The sequence below is a fragment of the Hyla sarda genome, chromosome 9 (assembly GCF_029499605.1).
Source record: "Hyla sarda isolate aHylSar1 chromosome 9, aHylSar1.hap1, whole genome shotgun sequence".
In the NCBI taxonomy this organism is placed as follows: Eukaryota; Metazoa; Chordata; class Amphibia; order Anura; family Hylidae; genus Hyla; species Hyla sarda.
Window position 1 is genome coordinate 30,642,757 of NC_079197.1, and position 22,062 is coordinate 30,664,818.

Sequence of the window (22,062 nt, forward strand, 5' to 3'; positions counted from 1 at the left end):
ACACAAAAAAAAATCTAAATATACCGGTCAGAGGAAAATTTCTTTGTATCCTAGGTTCTGATCTACAAAGTTGTGTCACCGATGTGGAGCTCTTTTACAACATGTGAGAACAGGTTCAGATCTTATGTTTATTTATAGCAGTCCTAAAGGGGTACTCCGCCCCTAGACATCTTATCCCCCATCTAGGATAGGATTGGGGATAAGATGTCTGATCGCTGGGAGTCCCACCGCTGGGGATCCCCGCGATCTCTGCTGCGGCACCCCAGACATCCGGTGCACGGAGTGAACTTCGCTCCGTGCCGGATGACTGGCGAAGTGGTGCGGAGGCTCGTGGATGCAGATGCAGTCACGCTCCTCCAATAGACTTGCCATGAGGGGATGTGGCCGTGTTGTCACGAGCCTCAAGCGATGCACCCGACACTCTAAACGAACACTGAAAGCAGCACGGGGATCATAGGGGTCCCCAGTGGTGGGACCCCCGCAATCAGACATCTTATCCCCTATCCTTTGGATAGGGGATAAGATGTCTAGGGGCGGAGTACCCCTTTAAATAATAGTGACATATACTGTGCTACTGATCTGTAACATCCCAATGAGGCTGAAGCTGGTCACACTTCCCACAGTCTATGCCAAGGCTGGGCCAAGCTCTGTTCTTTCATAGTTTTCGGTGCTATTTTAGGTCACACTGTATGTTGCTGTTTACGTTCCTCAGCCCACAGATCTGCCGGCGTTCAGTAGATCATACGACAGGAGGAGAACTGTTCATCGGTTTAACCCGGGCTCTGAACTCCGGCACAAATACAGTACATGCTACTTGAGAATACATTCTCAGACAGACAAACTTCACTGCCTTACAGAGCATCTGTCATGTAGAAATCATGCAGCTTATAAGGCCTTTTTTGCATGTCGTGTTTCGGAAAGGATTTTGATTTATATTCTTAACCAAAATCAGGAGTAGAAGTGACTGAGAAAAACTGTAATGGAAAGATATGCACCATTTCCAACATTTGGCTGCGGTCGGGTGCTATAAGCTGCTGAACTCATAGAGGATTATATGACAGCTGAGTCAACCCAACAACCCTACATGAGTCCAAGGCCCAGCTATAAATGTGTTTCCAGCTTATATGCAGACTTATTTGTTTCCATGGTAACCAATTCAGAGATGAATAATATTCTTCAAGTAGAAGCAGAAAAAAAAGGGGGATGCTAGATCAGCGCTGATCCGGTGAAAAGACAGTAATAACCAAATACTGGACAGGAAATAAAGCAAACTGCCTTTATTGCCAAAATATACAGAAAACGGGTTTCGAGGAGAAGGCACACCACTTCGTCAGGTCCTAGGTAGCCAACAAACTGTATGAGAAAACCCTGCAGTCATACTTCTTTTATTCCCCTAATTTCTATCTAATCTATGAAATGTACATAGACAGACTGAAGAGGGTACGACTAAAGGATCAGACTTCAGAGGAGTTTGTTGTTGTTGTTGGTTACCATGGAGATCCATAGTTCTGCATTGGAGTATTTGAAACTTATAAATGAAGGACTCCTGCAAAGTTGCTTCACTTGGATTGGAGTAATATTAACCGCAAGTATACTCTTACAATGTCATGGGGTACATCTCTGCCCAAGCTGTAAATACTGCTATGCATCCACAGGAGACACATTCATCACTTATTCATAGCTCAGGATGAAGTCTCAGGTGAGGACGTTTTACCAGGAGAAAAAGAAAAAAAAAAAAAAATCAGCTTGAGAGCGCCAAAGATCTCAGCTTCACCGACGAAAAGCCAAACGAAATTCTCTTATTTTAGGTAGACATACAGTAAGCCTTGATATCATGGCAGAGTAAAAGCAGTAATATATCAGCACCGCCAAAAAATGAAGTAAATATGGTGCAAACATTGCTACACGAGGATGCCTTAGTTATTATCTGCCACAGAGCCGTCCCCATGAATTTGACCTAAACGGACCCTCAAGGAGACCGCACTAGAGCACCACCACATCGGAATTGCGCTGACAACTCCAGGAGCTGTAAGTATCTGCTGCTATACCTGCACCAAGGCAGAACAGACTTCATTCAAGGAGTAGTCCGGTGCGTACTTTTCTTATTTTATCCGGTCCGGGCTGCAAAAAAAAAAAAAAAGAAAACAAACTTTCTCTTGCCTGCATACGCGCCCCCGGAGCTCCGGTACAGGTGTTCAGTCGCCGGCTGTTTGCTTCTTACTTCCTGTTAGCCCGGAACGTCGCACGGAGCTTCAGCCTATCCCCGGCTGCTACGATGTCCCGCCTCGGCCGGTGATAGGCTGAAGCTCCGTGTGACGTGCCGGGCTAACAGGAAGTAAGAAGCACACAGCCTGAAGTAAGAAGCACACCTGTACCGGAGCTCCGGGGGCGCGTATGCAGGCAAGAGAAAGTTTTTTTTTTGCAGACCGGACCAGATAAAATAAGAAAAGTGCGCGCTGGACTACTCCTTTCAGTTCGAACAAACAGAGTTGCGCCACCGATTCCAGCAACTACGAAAATCACTGCCATGACCTACACTCCCGGCTCCAGCTCGCAATCAGAGGGAGAGGTGCATAGCACCACCATTTTATTATTCACTGCCACAAAAACCAAGTTAGGCTGGGTTCACACTACGTTTTTGCCATACTGTTTTCAATCCGTTTTTCTAAAGAAAAACGTATGGCAAAAAAAAACGGATGGAACAGCATGGAAAAAAGTAAACCGTATGCGTTTTTAAACAGTATACTGCTTTTAAAAGTGCATACAGTTCTGTCAGTTTTTATTAAAAAAAAAAATAAGTTTTTTTAAATTTTGTCCATTTTTAATGGGAGGGGTCTTGGGTGGAGACTTTAGGATTCAAATGCGCATGTGCAAAGTAAAAACGTATACATTTTTCCCGTATGGAACCGTATACATGTGCGTTTCCCATTGGCGTCCATGTTAAAAAAAACGTATGCGGTTGCAGTACGGTTTTTAAACCGGAGACAAAATCGTGGTAAACCACGGTTTTGACTCCGGTTTAAAAACCGTACTGCAACCACATACGTTTTTTTGTTTTTGTTTTTTTTAACATGGACGTCAATGGGAAACGCACATGTTTACAGTTCCATACGGGAAAAATGTATACGTTTTTACTTTGCACATGCGCATTTGAATGCTAAAGTCCCCACCCAAGACCCCTCCCATTAAAAATGGACAAAATTTTAAAAAACGTATGGTTTTTTTGTCTATAAAAACTGATGGAACTGTATGCACTTTTAAAAACGGTATACTGTTTAAAAACGCATACGGTTTACTTTTTCCCCATACTGTTCCATCCGTTTTTTTTTTCCATATGGTTTTCTTTCGAAAAACGGATTGAAAACCGTATGGCAAAAAACGTGATGTGAACCCAGCCTTAGTTATCTCCTTGCCGGACATAGGTGCATAGCACCGCTGTAACATTTCTGCAGTTACATTTTTGCAAAACCTCTAAAGATGTTGCTGAACAGTTACAGTAACATTTCTGCAGTTGCATTACTACAATACTCCTATAAGACATTTTTTTGCCAGATTAAAAGCATCTGCAGGTCATTTTGCCGATTATGCTGCTTTCACATATCGTTTTTTTGCAATACGGTTGCCGTATCCGGTTTCAGTGAAAAAAGCGCATGGAACCGTATTGCAAACCATATGTATAGACATTTCATAGAAAACGTATGCCAACCGTAGCATCCGGTTGTGTACATTTTGCATCATCTACGGTTTTATCCTTTTTTTCCCCCCGTCTCCAAAACCGTAGTCTACTGCGGTTTTATCTGTGGGTGAAAAACCGGATACAACCTGTATATGTTTTTTGTTTTTTTTTGAAATGGTGGTCTATGGGAACCGCACTGAACCGTATGTGCGTACGGTTCCATCTGGTTTGCACAATTTGGTTTTGCAGTTTGCACATTTGCAGTGCACGCTGAAAGTTCTTCAAACGAATAGAACAAGAAGAACTTTATTTAATTAAGGACAAACATAAAACCGTATCAGTTTTTTTTCTTTCAAAAACCGCATTAAACCGTATGCAACCGGACATCCGTTTTCAAGCAGTATACGGTTTCAAACCGTACAGAGGTCTATACGGTTGTATACAGTTTCGTCCGGTTTTGAGACATACGTTGTTTTTTTTTTTTTTAGAAAAAACCTGATACAGGAACCGTATTGCAAAAACGAGCTGTGAATGCAGCCTAAAAGGACATTTGAACATTTTTTACTCTAATTAGAGACTATGGCATCAATCATTATTTGTCTGCACAAAACACTGCAAAATACTATATAGTGATAGAAGAATTGCATTGTAATTCAGCAGCAGTCCTCAATATATTTTATTTTAGTATTGCATATGCTTTATTGCATAACTTGCTTATACGTCACCTTATAGCTTGAAGTAAGCCACAAGGGCCCTGTGGCTTTTCTAGACAGCTATATATATGTACATATATAAACATCAATACTTTATTTTAACAGCTATGTTTGTGATTTTTTAATAAAAAAAAAAAAATGTAAAATACATTTTATTTTTCCATTATTGAGACCCAGTATCCATTTAAAGGGGTTATCCGCCATAAGGAGATTTTAGCACGTACCTGGCAGACAGTAATGGACATGCTCAGGAAGGATCTGCGCTTGTCTTGGGGCTAAATGGCTATGTTGTGAGATTACCATAAAACTGTGGCTAGCTTTTTGTGAACTTGTATTTCCTGTTTGACTTTTCTTTTTTTGACTAAAAATCCCACAATTCCATTTTCCTCCCTCCCACACATCGGCCACCCCACCCATTGAAACATAAATGAGCTGCATCCATCAAAAGACCTGTGGTTTTCAATCAGGGTGCCTACAGCTGTTGCATTAGTTGCAGATTGATCTCTCTCCCACCAAGCAATCGCTCCACCCATTGAAGCAGACAGGCTCCCTGTCATCAGCTGACTAGTGAGTCAGGTCTCGGCCACATTGCAAGCTGGGAAAAATCCGAGACAACAGTCATTTTGTATGCTGATAAAATAAAAAATTGGAGTGAAAAATCACATAAGAATTGTGAGAAAACCGTCACACACAGGTAGAGACACTATATTATGAACTACACTAACTTTACAGCCCTGTAGCATAGTCAAATAAAATAAATTCCTGGAATACCCCTTTAACTTTGAGCACCGTCACTTTTTATTTGTCTAATTATTTTGTACACCTAGGGTATAGGTGTTTAGATGGCTAATTGCTCAGTTCAAGGTGGTTTGAAGATAGGTGAGCACTTTCCACTCCTTTTTTTCTATAATTTACAAATCCGTTTAACTTCAAGCATTCAGTTGATTTCAAAATATTCGTTTTCTACTTGTTTCAACCGGAGTTCCCCTTTAAAGCAAATGACATGGTTGGAGTCATAAATGCACGTGCCTCACAATGAGAGCATTAATTTATGACAAGCCGCATCCCCAAGCAGCTACTTATGTGGCCCAACCCAAGTAACAGCCTCTAGCAAGTTCTACGCTCCCTACACAAATTCCTTGTGCGATTACTGGTCATATTAGAGGGGATCTAGGCCATAAAACAGGAGCCGGGACAGGGTGTAACTTACTAATGAATTAGCCATCTTTATTACAATTCTAATCAGAACAACATCAGGGATAATGGCCGACATTTATCATTGCCTTTAGACTGTTTTTTGTGTCTAAAAAAGGCGCAAGCATGGTTTATTTGCACCTTTTGGTTTACACATTTCTGCTGACTTAGAGTTGCAATCCACTGATTTTGACAATACACATGATGTGGAAGGGTTTTATGAATTGCGCCTTTTTGTGAAAAGGCACAAAACCACCAAAAAGTCTCTAAAACTACACCAGCCCAGACTTAGCTTAGTTTTTTGGTGTATGTGAAGTAGAGATTGAACGATTATCAGTTTGGCCAATATTCACGATTTTGGACGTTATCGGCAATTACCTTGCCGATAATGCAATAATGCCCCGCTCCGCCCCCACCGCACCGGGCCGCACCCGCCAGAGACCTCCGCCGCTGCCCCATCGCCTCCCCCATCCCTGGTTTTATAATTACATGTTCCCGGGGACCCGGGCGGGCTACTTCTGGCTCCTGCGGCGTCCTGCATTACGCTGTACGCTGCGCAATGACGAGTGATGTCCTCAACGCGACATCCCCGTCAGTCCGCACAGTGACAGCTCAAAAGGACACCGCCGGTGCCAGAAGTAGCGCGGACCCCGGGAACAGGTCATTATAAAACCGGGAATGGGGGACGCAATGGGGCAGCGGCGCAAATTTTTAGATCGGCAAAAATTATGGGGAAAAAAAAATGGCCATTAAAATTTAACACTGAAGTCTATGGAAACTGATGTTAAAAAATAAAATCCGTTGTCCGTTTGTTAAACATTTTTTTGTACTGAGCATGCTCAGTACAGCTTTACAACAAAAGGGATAAAAACCTAATAAAAAAAAAAAAAAAAAAAAAAAAAAACTTAGCTGCTGTACACTACAGAGGAAATTTTTTTTATTTTTCTCTTCTGTCTGACCACAGTGCTCTCTGCTGACACCTCTGTCCATGTCAGGAACTGTCTGGAGCAGGATATGGTTTGCTATGAGGATTTGCTATGGGGATTTCCCCATAGGAAATCCCCATAGCAAACATATGCTGATCTGGACATTTCCTAAAATGGACAGAGATGTCAGCAGAGAGCACTGTGCTTGTGATTCAGCAGAGAGCTCTGTGTTCCAAAAAGAAAATAATTTCCTCTATAGTATTCAGCAGCTAATAAGTACTGGAAGGATTAAGATTTTTTTAATAGAAGTAATTTACAAATATGTTTAACTTTCTGGCACCACCGGAGTACCCCTTTAACAGACCACCTCCAAAAGTAGTTGATGGAGTGTGAGGTTTGGGTAAACAGATGATTGAAAAGAGTCACATCGAACAAAGTACAGACATACCGGGTTTCATAATTGGGTTTATTTCGATAATGTTGCCCCCCCCCCCTTCACACTGGTAATATACTAACCAAAAAGGAGAAATATTGTTAGACGATTACTATCCGACAAAGATGCTTGAAGCTGCACAAGTCAAAAAGTACCAGGGACATGCTCACAGACAACAGCGAAATTTAAAGGAAAACTGTCACATTTTCTCCCGCAGTATCCACAGGTATTGGTGGATAGTGCGGGAGACGCTGATTAAAACGAGCCCTACCTTGGTCTGATCCGCCCTGCCGTTCGCCCGCAATTGTAGTTTTAATCTCTGTGTATATCCTGCTGTAATTGGCAAAGGCGGGGCTTCTGCGGGCTAACGGACACTGACGTCAGCGCCGCTCATGAATATTCATCCCTCCCTTTGGTTAGGAGCGGCGAAGAGAGGGAGAACAGGAGGAATGAATATTCATGAGCGGCGCTGACGTCAGTGTCCGTTAGCCCGCAGAAGCCCCGCCTTTGCCAATTACAGCAGGATATACACAGAGATTAAAACTACAATTGCGGGCGAACGGCGCCGCGGATCAGACCAAGGTAGGGCTTGTTTTAATCAGCGTCTCCCGCACTATCCACCAATACCTGTGGATAGTGCGGGAGAAAATATGTGACAGTTTTCCTTTAAGGTAAAATGTAAAAGGCAAAATATTTATTACAGCTGTGCACTTTTTTTTGTAAATTTGGCGCATGTAAGCCAAAAAAAGGGAAAAAAATAAAAAAAATAAAAAAAAAACTCCTACCATGGAAAAAAGGCATCCTACAGCCAACATTGATAGAAGTCTCCCTTAGTATTTAGGGCGATAGTGGTGTTGCATTAAAGGGGTACTTCGGCGTTAGACATCTTATCCCCTATCCAAAGGATGGGGATAAGCTGCCTGATCGCGGGGGTCCTGCCACTAGGGAACCCCCATGATCTTTCACGCCGCACCCAGTTTAAAATCAGTCCCAGGTGAGTATTCGCTCCGGGTCTGATTACTGCCGATCACGGGGCCGGAGCGTAGTGACGTCAAGGCACGCCCCCTCCCATAGGCTTGCATTGAGGGGGCGGAGCGTGACGTTACACGGGGCGGAGCCTTGACGTCACAACACTCCGGCCCCGTGATCGACAGCAATCAGACCCGGAGCAAACACGCTCTGGGGACTGATTTTAAACTGGGTGTGGCGTGAAAGATCACGGGGTCCCCAGCGGCGGGACCCCCGCGATCAGGCATTTTATCCCCCATCCTTTGGATAGGGGATAAGATGTCTAAGCACCGGAGTACCCCTTTAAGTTTCAAAACCACTGAAATCATGAGATGTGATATCGCAAAACAACAAGGCAATATTTCTGTCATTTGACCTTAGTCGCCATATAGCCCAAGCTATATAGTTATGTCTGATTAGGTCATCACATGTGGATTACGTAAAAAGAGACATTGGTATTGTTGTATAAGTGATGAGCGCTATGGATATTTGTTCCTGCAGTAAGAGGAGATTGACAGAGTAGCAGCTCCGGCCTGGCTCTTGTAGTATTGCTTGCTCCGCACTAACCCTTACAGTGGATTTCCTGGTGGAAATGCTCCCTAAAACAGGGGGAGGAGATTTACAATAAGAATAAGTCCATTCTAAACAAGAACCTTCCTGTGCATCATACAGTACGCCGTAGAAATAAGTAATCTATGCTGGAGGAGGACTTTCTCTTCCTGGAAAGGCACCTCTAGTTCCTGTTATTCTGTCTCGCATGGATGGTTCTTACAGGTTCTAATGTACAATTCTCAGATCAAGCTGGTTTTCTCTGCTTGGCCTTCTAGGGTCCTCCAGTGGAAAAAAAAAATTAAAAAAAATTATAATATATATATATATTTTTTTATTTTTTTTTTTAAAGAGATTTGTAAATTACTTCTAATTTAAAAATCTTAATCCTTCCAGTACTTATCAGCTACTGAATGCTCCAGAGGAAGTTCTATTCTTTTAAAATTCCCTTTCTGTCTGACCACAGTGCTCTCTGCTGACACCCCTGTCCATGTCAGGAAGTGTCCAGAGTAGGAGCAAATCCCCATAGCAAACCTCTCCTGCTCTGGACAGTTCCTGACATGGAGAGAGGTGTCAGCAGAGAGCCATGTGGACATAGAGAAAGGAAATTTAAAAAGAAAATAACTTCCTCTGGAGCATACAGCAGCTGATAAGTACTAGAAGGATTATGATTTTTAAATAGAAGTCATTTACAAATCTGTTTTTCACTGGAGAACCCTTTTAATATATCTGAAAGGGGAGATCAAAAAATAACAGATACTTGCCTTCCTAGCTCTCCTTCCATTTTTATGGAGCCCAGTCCTGATGCGCAGCACTTTTTGGATCAGGGTCGGCAAATACAGTTGCCCGCTAAGCCAATCAAGAGGCCACAGCAGTGTCACATCTCTGTCACTGATTGGCTGAGCAGAAATTCCACATGTCAATCCCTATTCTAAAACTGTTGCACTGCAGAATCAGGAACTCCGTGAGAACAGCATGGGAGTGAGCAAGGTAAGTACAGTTTTTTTTTTGTTTTGTTTTGTTATTTTACCACTGGGCAAAAAAAAAAAAAAAAAATAACAGAATACCTCATAGCACCACAACAATGCCTTTAACATCACAGGTCAATATCTGTGCAGAAAATCTGTTGACAATTTTCCATGTGTGACACCACAAAGTCTGATTTACATCTTCATTGCAGCTTCTGTTAATAATGAAGGTTCCAATACTGTGCCAGACTTGCTGTACAACAGACAGGAAAGGTGCCCAACAGATCCCACCCACTGATGATGATGATAGGGACCATTAGGGGGTCCCACCAAGGCACAGTAAAGACCAGGGAACGTCGAACTGCTCTTTCACCAAAGATCTTGGTATTTTACTGGACACCAAGTGGGAGATTTATCAAGACCTGTATAGAGGAAGAGTGGTGTATTTGCCCATTGCAACCAATCAGATCGCTTATTTCATTTGTCAGAGGATTTGTTAGGATAGTGTTTCCCAATCAGGGGGCCTCCAGCTGTTGGCTATCGGGCATGCTGAAACTCGTCCCTACAAGGTCATCCTCATTTTTGTGGGGCAGCTGCCTAATACAGGGAGCCGATACCAAAGGCCCAACTACTGCATCCCCTGATTAGTTATTATTATGGAGAGGCGCTCTTTGCCCACATCTCTGGTGACGTCACTAGACTAGAGACCAGATAACATAGCTGCACCAATTCCTTCTCAGTAAAAGTTTCTCTGTTCTGGCCAATAGAGTGCTTACTAAATAGCAGGTCACCTCATCCAGAGGATCCCATCTAAGGCTAGGGCTACAAGGTGACAAAGTCAAATATCGCTGATGGTGCCGTAAATGGTGCCACATCACAGCTCGATGCAAGTGAATGGGTTGTGAAGTGGCCACAGCCAGAAATTGATCTTGGATGGATTTCTAGTGAAGGTTGGGTCGGTCTTGTGACCATATGTGGGCCGCAATGCAACCCAATCCACTTATATTAACTGAGAGGTATCACCATTCAGGGAGCACGACACAGTGACCTCTGGCCACAGGACCAGTGTAATGGCCAAAGCCACCATATACCCCAGCTAGTAATGTCACACTACTGTTTTGCTCTGACCCATTTGGGGTCAGTTCGGCTCTTTTTTTGCCGAATGGAACCTTAACAAGTTGGAGCACAACTAACACTGCCAGGTCCCTGCTGATCCAGTTGACTTGAAATGGATCCTGCAGGTGTCTGATATTTTACAGTAATTGAGCAGAACAAAAAATATCTATGACATGCACTCTCTTTTTCTGCATTCAACTCCCGTCCTTCCGATGAACTAAGTGGTGTCATGTTGCAACCTGCAAGTGGCCATTACCAGAAATCTATCCTGAATACTTGGTGATCGATCGACTTTGACCAGGTTTCACTCAAAGTCGCCGTGTAACCCAAGGCCAAGGTAAAGGCATTTGTCAGTAACGATCTAGTGCAGTGGTCTCCAAACTGTGGACCCCCAGTAATCCTGGGATCTAGTGTTTATAGACTGCTTTATTGCACAGTCCATCTTAAATATCTTGCCTTACACCTATCTGCATGGGTTAAAAGTGACTGTTCAGTCATTCACTGAAAACTGGGACCCCACTGATCACAAGAAGAAGGGCCCTGTGCAGGGCTGTGGAGTCAGTAGATAAATGTTCCGAATCCACAGTTTTTTGTACTTCCAACACCCCGACTAGTTTGTATTAATATGCAAATGTGTTTATATAAACTTAAAGTTGAATCCAAGAAGCTGTTCCACCAAGTTCTTCTAAGCTCTTCTAGCAGAGAGAGGTAGTTGGGCAGAAGCTGCTGCCTTCTCCTTTTTGTGTGCGGATCTGCTGCTGAAGATAGGGCAGTGGGAGGATCCAGGAAGGAGCATTTATTATAAAACATGATTTCCCTAATAGAATCCCATAGTAATGTTGAAAGTTTAAGCTAACAATCGGAGTTTACAAGTTTTTATAGCCTTAGCTGAATGGCAGCAGTTTTTCCAACAGTTTACAGCTTCAGTCTTGAACTATGGACCCTCCATTCCCTTCATTTATACAAGTGTCTAGTCCTGCAAAAAACATATTTCCTTAATCCCTTATCAGTGAGAGGCCAGGTTACCCATGGGTTCCCTGTAACAGCAGAACACAACACTATGGAAAGTATTGCCGCTCCTAATTGTGCGTTGCGTGCCATATAGTGAAGCACATGAAAAGCATGCTTCACGGTCACTTAACGTGTTCGTTTTGCGGTTACGTGAGGCACTGCATGCATTTGTCTTTAGTCTTACCGTAGAGAAGTCATTAATTGTAACTTTTTGTGAATTGGGACATTTAAACTTGCTTTTTTTTTATTCCAATCTAAATTTAGTAGGAGACGGAGCAGGTGCATTGTTTGCCGACTCCGACTCCCGTACCCAAAATTTCGTCCGACTCCTCAGCCCTGGTCCTGTGTACCCCTTGTTAATGGAGAAGCAGTTAACTATGCCTATTCCAACTATGGGACTAATGAAGGCAGCAGAGTATAGTGCTTGGCTACCTCTAGCAGTATGCATGTGGGACTGCCATTCCATTCAAACTGGGGCATGTGGGACCTCCACAATGAGATACTTATCACCAATCCCATGGATGTACACAAAGGGGGAATTCTTCATTTCCGGTCTACTCTCCTTGCAGGTTTAAAACACAAATATTGCGGTGATTTTGATGTGCGTGGGACAAATTCATCAAATGTCACACTGCACTTGATAAATTCGGCTAGTAAAGATACTTCTGTAGGGCTGGTAGGAGTTAGTCTGTGTGTAAAAGAAGCCATGTGTGACGAATTTTTGCAAAAAGTCGTACTTGATAAATCACTAACCACGGCAAAAAAAAAACTCTCCTAACACAGTTCGCAATGGGGTTATGATTCTGAAATACTCTAAAAATTTGCACGGAAACTGTCTGCGACAATTTATAAGACAAATTTTGACTTAAAAATAAATAAATAAGTAAATCGCTTGATGAATTTCACCAAGTGTCATTGTAGGAAGACCCATGTAAGACCTATCACAACTACAATCTAAGACAACCACAAGTGTTCACCACATCATTCCCACAAAGTCACACATTCATCATGTTTAATTTTAGAAACCATAATTGCAAAAAAATAAATAAATAAATAAAAAAAGCCACAATTCATCACTAGTCTGGGTCTGAATAACTACAGCATTAAAAAATAAAATTAAAATAAAAGGAGCGTTTCCACTGAAGTGAACATAACTGCTGTAAGTATAGGCGCTTTACATGCATATTAATAAAGGATGAGCTAGAAATGTGAAAACTTGCATTACTGGGTCAAGAGCGCTCTGGGTTCTTTCATTTGGAATGTTCAATGATAATGGAACCCGAATTCTCAAACAGCTGCAAAAGGTTCAGTAATCTAAAACCAGCAACTGACGTTTACAGTCGAGATGAGCGAACTTACAGTAAATTCGATTCGTCACGAACTTCTCGGCTCGGCAGTTGATGACTTTTCCTGCATAAATTAGTTCAGCTTTCAGGTGCTCCCGTGGGCTGGAAAAGGTGGATACAGTCCTAGGAGACTCTTTCCTAGGACTGTATCCACCTTTTCCAGCCCACCGGAGCACCTGAAAGCTGAACTCATTTATGCAGGATAAGTCATCAACTGCCGAGCCGAGAAGTTCGTGACGAATCGAATTTACTGTAAGTTCGCTCATCTCTAGTTTACAGCAAATGTAAGGCCCTTTTTACACTGCCGGCCGTCAAACTCCCTTTTTTTGCAGTTTGCCGGACGTAATTTTGCCGCAGCATACAGGCAAATAACGGGTCCCGATGGACCCCATTGTATTCAATAGCCGCCGTAGTTTTCGGAGAGAAAAGACGGAGAAAAAGACTGTGCAAGCACTATTTTTTGTCCGGCTTTTCTCAGGTCCCAAAATAACGGGCTTTACACTGCCAGAGACAGCCGGCAGTGTGAACGTAGCCTTACTGCAACATAGATATCAAATGAATCAAAAGGATGTATCATAAAAAATAAACAAAAATGAGACAATGTAACAATTTTATACTAGAAGGAATCCAAAAGCATCTCAATGAATGAATGAATGAATGAATGAATGAATGGAGAACAACTAAATCAGTGGTCTTCAAACTGTGGCCCTCCAGATGTTACAAAACTACAATTTGCGCGGAATTCGCGCAGAAATGGCTGAAAAACCCTTGACTTCTTTCTCCCCGATGTCTGCGCGGAATTTCCAGCGATTTTCACGCAAAAATAAATTTCTTTTTTCCGCCGGTAAATTTGTGGACGTGAATTACTCTTCATTTACTCCATGTGAACGCACACTAAGACTAGGGATCGACCGATATCAATTTTTTTTAGGGCCGATACCGATAATCTGTGACCTTCCAGGCCGATAGATGATAACTTATAGCGGAATATCGGTATAACTTATCGGCCCCGCAGAAGCCACTGCAGATCAATGATTTAAAGCGGGCGCTTTAAATCAATGAACTGCAGCGGCTTTTGCGGGGCCAAAGACCACCGCCACCACCCGCTTCTCTACCCCTGCCTGTCCTGGGATCCTGAGTACAACCACCACCGCTGCCCCACTGCCTCCCCCATCCCCGGTTTTATAATTACCTGTTCCCGGGGGTCCGCGCTACTTCTGGCTCCGGCAGTGTCCTGAGCTGTCACTGTGCGCACTGACGGTGACGTTGCGTTGAGGACGAGCCAGAAGTAGCGCGAACCCTGGGAACAGGTAATTATTAAACCGGGGAGGCAATGGGGCAGCGGCTGTGGTCTCTGGCCGGGGAGGCGGGGCATTATCGGCATATCAGCAAGGTAATTGCCGATACCGATAATGTCCAAAATCGTGAATATCGGCCAAACCGATAATCGGTCGATCCCTAATTAAGACCAAAATTTTGAACCCCTCCATAGATCTTTAAAGAGTACCGGTCACCAAATAAAACTTTTAATATAGTGTTCCTTGTGTAATTAGCAGACACTTTCCCATTTACTTGCTTTTAAAATTATCAACATAAATATGTTTAAAATGTAATAGAAAAAACAGCCACTAGGTGGCTCTGTTTTGTTCCCTGTTGCAATTAATACAGTGAGTTTGGTCTCCTCCCGGCCTAGCAGGGGACCAAACTCAGGAAGTACTTCTGGCTGCACTGAGCTTGATTGACAGATGCACAAAGCCTCACTGAAACATACATAGAGCCTCACTGAAGGATGCAAGGAGCCTGAGCTCTTCTATTCATCACAGCTCTGCAACCATGTGAGGGCGGAAGTGGTCCCCCAGCAGGCTTCAGTGATGTCATGCCTCCTGGGAAATGCCATGCTTTCTCCTGCTGGGAGATCGCATGTGAGCAAGAATAAAGGTAAGATACACAATTTTTTAAAGGGGTACTCTCCTGCCCTGCTTCCGGAGCTCTGCTCCCCAGCATCCAGAAGTTTATTGTTCCGAACGCTGTGTGCGCGCTTCCGTGTTCAGGGCCCTCCCTTTGTGAGGTCACGCCTGCCCCCTCAACGAAAGTCTATTGGAAGGGGGCGTGACATCACGAGGGGCAGACCTGAACATGGAAGCCCGCACACAGTGTTCAGAACAATAAACTTCCGGACGCTGGGGAGCAGAGCAGCGGAGTACCCCTTTAAAGCCCTGATTTTATTTTCTTTTAAGGGTGGGAGGGGTGTTAGGAGTAGTAAGGGAACATAGCCTGAGTTAGTTTAGGAAAGTTTATTTAGTGACAAGTACTTTTTAAGTCCTTTTTAATCCTATGCAGTCACTTTAAGTCAGTGGTCTCTAAATTGTGGCCCTCCGAATGTTCAAAGCTACAACTACGAACATACCCGGACAGCAAACGGCTGTCTGGGCATGCTGGGAGTTGTAGTTTAGCAACATATGGATGGCCACAGTTTGCTGTCCACTGCGGCTATCCCTTTAGGATTTAACAACTCATTTGCATAAGACAGGTTATTATTGTTTCTGGCAATTGGTAAATCAAACAAATTACAATTATATCAATTATGATTAATGACAAACTACCAAACAGTGCAATATGTTGTACTATTTACTCTGTGCAGCGTCACAAGTTATGTTGGCGCTATATAACCACCAGGCAGTAAATAAAGGATCCACCAATAACCATGCCATCTATTTGTTACCGCCAGTTTATATCCACTGCACAGTCACAAATTTGTGGCTGAAGCACTAGATAAATAAAGCAGCAAATTTCTGTGCAGCCCTGGGCCACCACAAGTATGGGAACATATCCTTACACCTGATACATCCTAGAGGAGCAGAGCAAGTGTCCTAAAACTATTGCAAAATGACTCCCATCGTGCCCTGGTTGGTGCAAATCTACAACTCCCATCATGCAGTGACAGCCCTGGATGGTGCAAATCTACAACTCCCATCATGCCCCTACAGCCCTGGTTGGTGCAAGTCTACTACTCCCATCATGCCCATAAAACCCTGGTTGGTGCAAATCTACAACTCCCATCATGCCCCGACAGCCCTGGTTGGTGCAAATCTACAACTCCCATCATGCCCCGACAGCCCTGGTTGGTGCAAATCTACAACCCCCATCATGCCCCGACAGCCCTGGTTGGTGCAAATCTACAACCCCCATCATGCCCCGACAGCCCTGGTTGGTGCAAATCTACAACCCCCATCATGCCCCGACAGCCCTGGTTGGTGCAAACCTACAACTCCCATCATGCCCCGACAGCCCTGGTTGGTGCAAATCTACAACTCCCATCATGCCCCGACAGCCCTGGTTGGTGCAAATCTACAACCCCCATCATGCCCCGACAGCCCTGGTTGGTGCAAATCTACAACCCCCATCATGCCCATAAAAACCTGGTTGGTGCAAATCTACAACTCCCATCATGCATCAACAGCCCTGTTGGATGCAAATCTCTCCCCCCCCCCCCCCCCATCATCATGTCAGAGCCTGATAGGGGTTGTAGTACTGCAACTACTGGACAACCACAGGTTGGGGACACACTGCCATAAAAGCATGAAGTGCTGGAGGCAAATATTCATACAGCACCCCCTGCAGGTGACAGGTAGGAACTGGGGGTAGATTTGGGATATTTACTTTCTTGGCCACAGGTTGGAGAGGGGGTGGCATAAGAGAGAACACAGTCACCTACAATGGGTTAAAAAGGTAACTAAGCCATAAAAGCCTGAACACTGCCTTATGACAACACATAGAAGCCCTGCCCTACAGCCATGTCCCACCACTGTACACACCGACCCTGGACTACTACCCCAAATGACACGGCAACAAATCCACTCCTACCCCTAACAGCACACAACTGCCCCCCATGCATTGTTCATATAACAGGTAAACACATCTATAAGCCCCCGGCCCGACCCCACAGGCTGTGCTCACACGGATCTCTGTGGCCCGATCTCCGCCCTCCGCTGCTGCCGGGCTCCTTGTCAGCCGCAACCTCCCAGACACAGTCCTCCGCGCATGTGCGGGACCCAAAGCCTCAGACGGCATGGCGCATGCGCTTGCTGGGAAGCGCAGCGCTTCCACTGGTCACGTGCTAGAGATGATTTGTTTACGTGAATATGCCAGCGCGTATATAAGCTGACCCGCAAGAAATCCGGAAGCGGTTTGGGACTCGGCACACCGGAAGTAATCGTTGAACAAGAGGTTGGTTAGTGGTAAGCGCATGCGTGTTAATACCACAAACTTGTTTGTGGGCGGTAGAGGCGTCATTGCTATATTGTCTTGTATTGATGCAAAACTACATCTCCCAGCATGCCCGGACAGCCTCTGGCTGTCCGGTCATGCTGGGAATTGTAGTTTTGCAACAGCTGGAGGCACACTGGGTGAGAAAACACTGCTATGGGGGTGTGGTTGCACCCGCCTAAAGGGTCCCATAAGGTTGTTTATTTTTTTTATATTTTTTTTCCTATAGGAGTAGACCACGGCTATAAATGAAGTATTTTAGGGTGCGTTCACACGGCTGTCTGTCGCGGTTTTTTTTTTTTTTTTTTTTAAATCCCCGTTTCGGTTCCGTTCTTGCAAGTTGTAAACGGATTAAAAAGTTTTTTTATAAAGAAAATCCCATTCATCTCAATGGGATTTTTTTTTTTTTTAACTCTCCGTTTACATCCGGTTGTACCCATCTGCACTCATTTACGTTTTTTGACTGCAGAAAAAAAACGGCACATGCAGTATTTTTTCTTCCGTCAAAAAAAAAAAATTGGAAGAAAAATCTGATACAGTAAATTTAACATTGAAGTCTATGGAAAACGGATGAGCCTTTAAAGTCATCCATTTGCATCCGTTTTTACTTCTGAGCATGCTCAGAACAAAAAAAATATATATATATTTATATATATATAAATTTTTTTTTTTTTTGATTAACTGAACTATAAAGGATCCAAATGGTAACATCCGTTTGCCTCCATTATTTTTTTTTTTTTTTTTTTAAAAGTCCATTTATTATTTTTGACGGGAGAAGAACGGGACAGGTCTAGACGGCCGTGTGAACGCAGCCTTAGCTGGGGCCCTGTAACAGTTTATGCATTAGGGCCACTGGTTGCTGTATATACACCTTGCTTTTCCTATGAACCATATTTATGGCAGACCGCGATACATATCTGCTTGATAATATGTCACATTATACCGCATTTACTTTGGTTTTGGTGCGGTTGTTTGCCCGGGGTTAAAAGGGCACTCCTGCTAGTCTTGGAAGGTGGGGCCAGAGCGCTCCGATGACTAGTTGCTGGGCCCTAAACAGGAGATCACAGGGGTTCCCAGCAGTTGGACCCTCGCAATCAGACACTTATCCCCTATCGCTGTATGTGTGGGGGCGAGCATTCTGCAGAAAAATGCCAGTTGGTGGCAACTATATGCACATATCCCAAAGCCGACAGTGTCTCTCCCCCCCCCCCCCCCCCATATTACTACTAGGAGTGCCCGACTGTCCTATGCGATTGTTCCCCAGATGATTTCGTCAGCAGTATGTCACTCAACAACAACGGTAGGATTCAAGTGCTTTACCACGAGGCCTCCATACATTTGATTCAAAACAAAACCTGAATTTCACGAAAAACTATATGGCTCCAGTCCATTTCTGTCCAGGTTTTGCTATTGCAAATGAAGGTGTTTTTGGCTGGCTGAAAGTGGCAGTACATATAATGGGTGGCGTGACCACAAATTTACTATGGCTAAGTGCCTGGAAATATATTAGGTGGAGACAGAGGTGTGTAATAAAGGGGACAACTGTGTCTGGATGGTGAGCAAAGAAACTGTGGGAGCTGCTTATAATTGTTGGCAGTTCAACCGATTGCTGTCTAAGGACGAGCCGGCTCGTCCTGAGACTGCAACCAGTGCGTACCGGACGGCCCCCAGCAGGGGGCTGCCGTTGATAGCCGACATAAAGTAATTGCCGTGGGCAGCTATTAACCCTATAGATTGCTGTTGTCAAAGCTGACAGTGGCGTCTAAAGGGACCTTTAACTACACCTTGGTGGTCCAGTGGGCTTTTTGATTCTTCAGAACAATGCTGAGCTCAGGGCAATGGAAAGATAATTTCCTCATGCTTACGTGATTGTGGGGGTCCAGGTCCACGACAGTCAACTTGTATCTCCTATCCTGTGGATGGGGGATAACTTTGGGTTATGGGAATACTCTAGTGTGCAAAGAAAAATCGCATAAATTCATGAGAATAAACATAATGGAAGACCTCTTGTGAGTTGTCTTAGCTTACTGTAAATATAGCAACAAAGTAAAAGCAGGACTCCAACTGAAGTGTCACAGCATTGTTGTGAGGGGTGGGTTAAACGTAATTCCCCTGTCTTCTCCATGACAGCACACTAAGTTTAAAAACCCGCCCCTTCCTCTCCATCCACTGTTTTTCCTGTCCCGATTAGGGAAGGAATCCCAATGTGTTTTTATTTTTTTGATGTACTCCTAAGGTTAATACCTGGTCTCCTTCCAGGTGCCGAAACAGGTTAATGCAGGGGAGATGCAAGGGGCTGGCTCGCGGATCCTCTGTCCTGCCTTCCGGTCCCATGCACGCTGTTCCTGTTAACTGGGCCCGCGGCGCCACTAGGCAATGGGTAACTTATTTTTTTTTTTTTGGACCTGATCTGGATATCTTAGCCAAGATAGACCTCAGATAATAATAAAAAGGGTTTTCCTAAGGAAAAGCTCAGCCTAAAAAAAAAAAACCTTCTCGTCTCTATAGGGAAGGAAAGGGTAAAACCAGTCTTTGGTGATACAACAAGGGGGGTAAGGGAAAAAAACGTCCTGTTTTATCCCAACTAGCCCAGCAAAGGTAGTGGTGAACAATGACGCCATCTTTTGCCCCCAAATGGAAATTGATGATTCCCAATCCATGGATAGTCAACATCATTCAGGAGGTTTATCAGAATGACTTTTTCCTCTCCAAGATTTGTAGTCACCAATCAGTCGCTGGGTACACTAGCTTTGATTCTTCAGGGAGTCCAAGAGCTATTAAAACTAGGCGTACTTATAGAGGCTCTCAAAATATCAGTGGGGCTTGGTTCAAAAAGTCAAGCCCAAGCGGGAAGTTCAAAACAACTATAAATTTAAAACCCTTGAGATAGTGATATACAGAAAATTCAAAATAGAGACAGTAAAGTCAGCAATCCTATCCTGCTTTCATCTGCTGTACTATATAGCAATGATTCAAAAAATGGGTGACTCCATCTGTTGCAAAACTACAACTCCCAGCATGCCCAAAATGTCAGTCCATCTGGAGTTGAAGGTTTTTAACCCGTTAAGGACACAGGGCTTACCACCTACGCCCTGAGTCCACTCCCTTTTTATAACGTATAGAAATATACGGGTCATAGCGGGTTGGGCCTGGCCTCTAACAACGGCCGGGACCCGTGGTTAATAGCGCGAGGGACTGAATGTGCCAACCTTCTCATGGGCCCCGTGCCAACCTTCTCATGGGCCCCGTGCCTACCTTCTCATGGGCCCCGTGTGACGTCACGCTCCGCCCCTCAATGCAAGCCTACGTAGGCTTGCATTGAGGGGCGGAGCATGAAATCACACTGGGGCGGATAGGGGATAAGATGTGTAAGCACCGGAGAACCCCTTTAAGTCTATATGGGGAAGGCCCCAGGAATCGTTTTGCTTCCAAAAAGAATTAAAGTGGAAAAATTCTCTATGAACCCCAGAGACTCTCCATTGGCGGTGGACGCCTTAGCTCTGGATTGGTCACTCAGTCTGGCGCATGCTTCTTCCCCCCCCCCAATACCTCTGGTCCCCAGAGTACTGCAGAAGCTAATGAACCAGCCTCGCACTCTAATGCTAATTGCTCCTTTTTGGCCAAAAAGGAGTTGGTTTCCTCTGCTGAATTTAATGGGTCTAGAAGAACTGATAATGTTCCCTCAGTCCCAACCTACTAACTCGGGGTTCAATATAACACAGCCAAGTTCACACCCTCAGTCTGGCGGCATGTAAACTAAAAAGTTTTTTAAGAGTTTTTCTTTTTTTTTTTTTAAGAGAAAGTAATTTAATACGCTATTAGCTAGTCGTAACCATTCCACTTGTAAGATATATATTACAAGGTTTGGGGGGGGGGGGGGGGGAATACGTTTCTTGGTGTGTTTTTTTTTTTTTTTTTTTCACTAGACTCTCCTAACATTCCTAATATCCTAAACTTTTTACAGGATGCTTTTGATCTAGGCTTCACCCCTAGTACCTTTAAAGTACAGGTTTCACCACTTAGTGCACTTTTTCAGATTAAACTAGGAGACGACTGTTGGGTCTTTAGATTTATTAAAACCATTGAGCCCTATCTACTATGCAGCCTTTCTTTACAATCCTAGATGACAAGGTCCTCTTCAAGCTAGATCCAAACTTCCTGCCTTAAGTTTCTTCATCTTTCTACAAATCCCAGGATATTGTTATACCCTCTTTTTGTTCTAATCCAAAGAATGACCAAGAAAGATTCTTTAGTCATCTAGATGTAAGGAGAGCTATTTTACAATATGGTGAATCTACTCCTCTTCCATGGAGGAAAGATATGTACCTTTTTTCTTTTATTTGCAGACCCTAATAAGGGGGAAAAAAGCTTCTAAAAGTTCCATTGCGAGATGGATCCGCGTTGCCATCTGAGGCATATTCAGCTAGAGGGAAGGATCCCCCTCTTGAGTTGAAAGCTCATTCTACCCAAGCAGTATCCTCCTCATAGGAAGAGCTTCAGCGTTGGTGAAAAGATCTGCTGTGCTGCAACCTGGAAGAATTTACATACATTCTCCAAACATTACAGACTAGATGTTCTAGTCAATGAGGATATGGCATTCGGTCGCAAGGTCTTGATTGCTGTAGTTCCTCCCTAAAAAATACTATTCTTTGGTATTTCTCTCAGGGTGCTGTCATGGAGATGACAGGGGAAATGGTGAATTTTACTCACCGATAGTTGTATTTCTGGGAAGTCTCCATGACACCACCCATACTACTCACCTTTTTTGTTTAGACATTTCTTGTGTTAGACATTTCGGTGATCACTTATTCAATTTCCTTTTTTTCATACTCTGTGTTGGAGAGGAAGGGGCGGGT

The 22,062-nt window shown here is 43.9% G+C and overlaps 1 protein-coding gene across 8 annotated transcripts in view; it reads right to left on the bottom strand.

The window, feature by feature from the left end:
* GAPVD1 (GTPase activating protein and VPS9 domains 1) overlaps positions 1-17,028 on the bottom strand; it is an 80,831-nt gene extending 63,803 nt beyond the window's left edge. For all 8 annotated transcript variants that reach the window (XM_056541198.1, XM_056541196.1, XM_056541197.1 and 5 more), the window contains exon 1: positions 16,898-17,028. In XM_056541198.1, coding sequence (XP_056397173.1) covers positions 16,898-17,011 — 114 coding nt within the window. In that variant the 5' untranslated portion in view covers positions 17,012-17,028. The remainder of the gene's footprint in view (positions 1-16,897) is intronic.
* Positions 17,029-22,062: the final 5,034 nt, after the last annotated feature.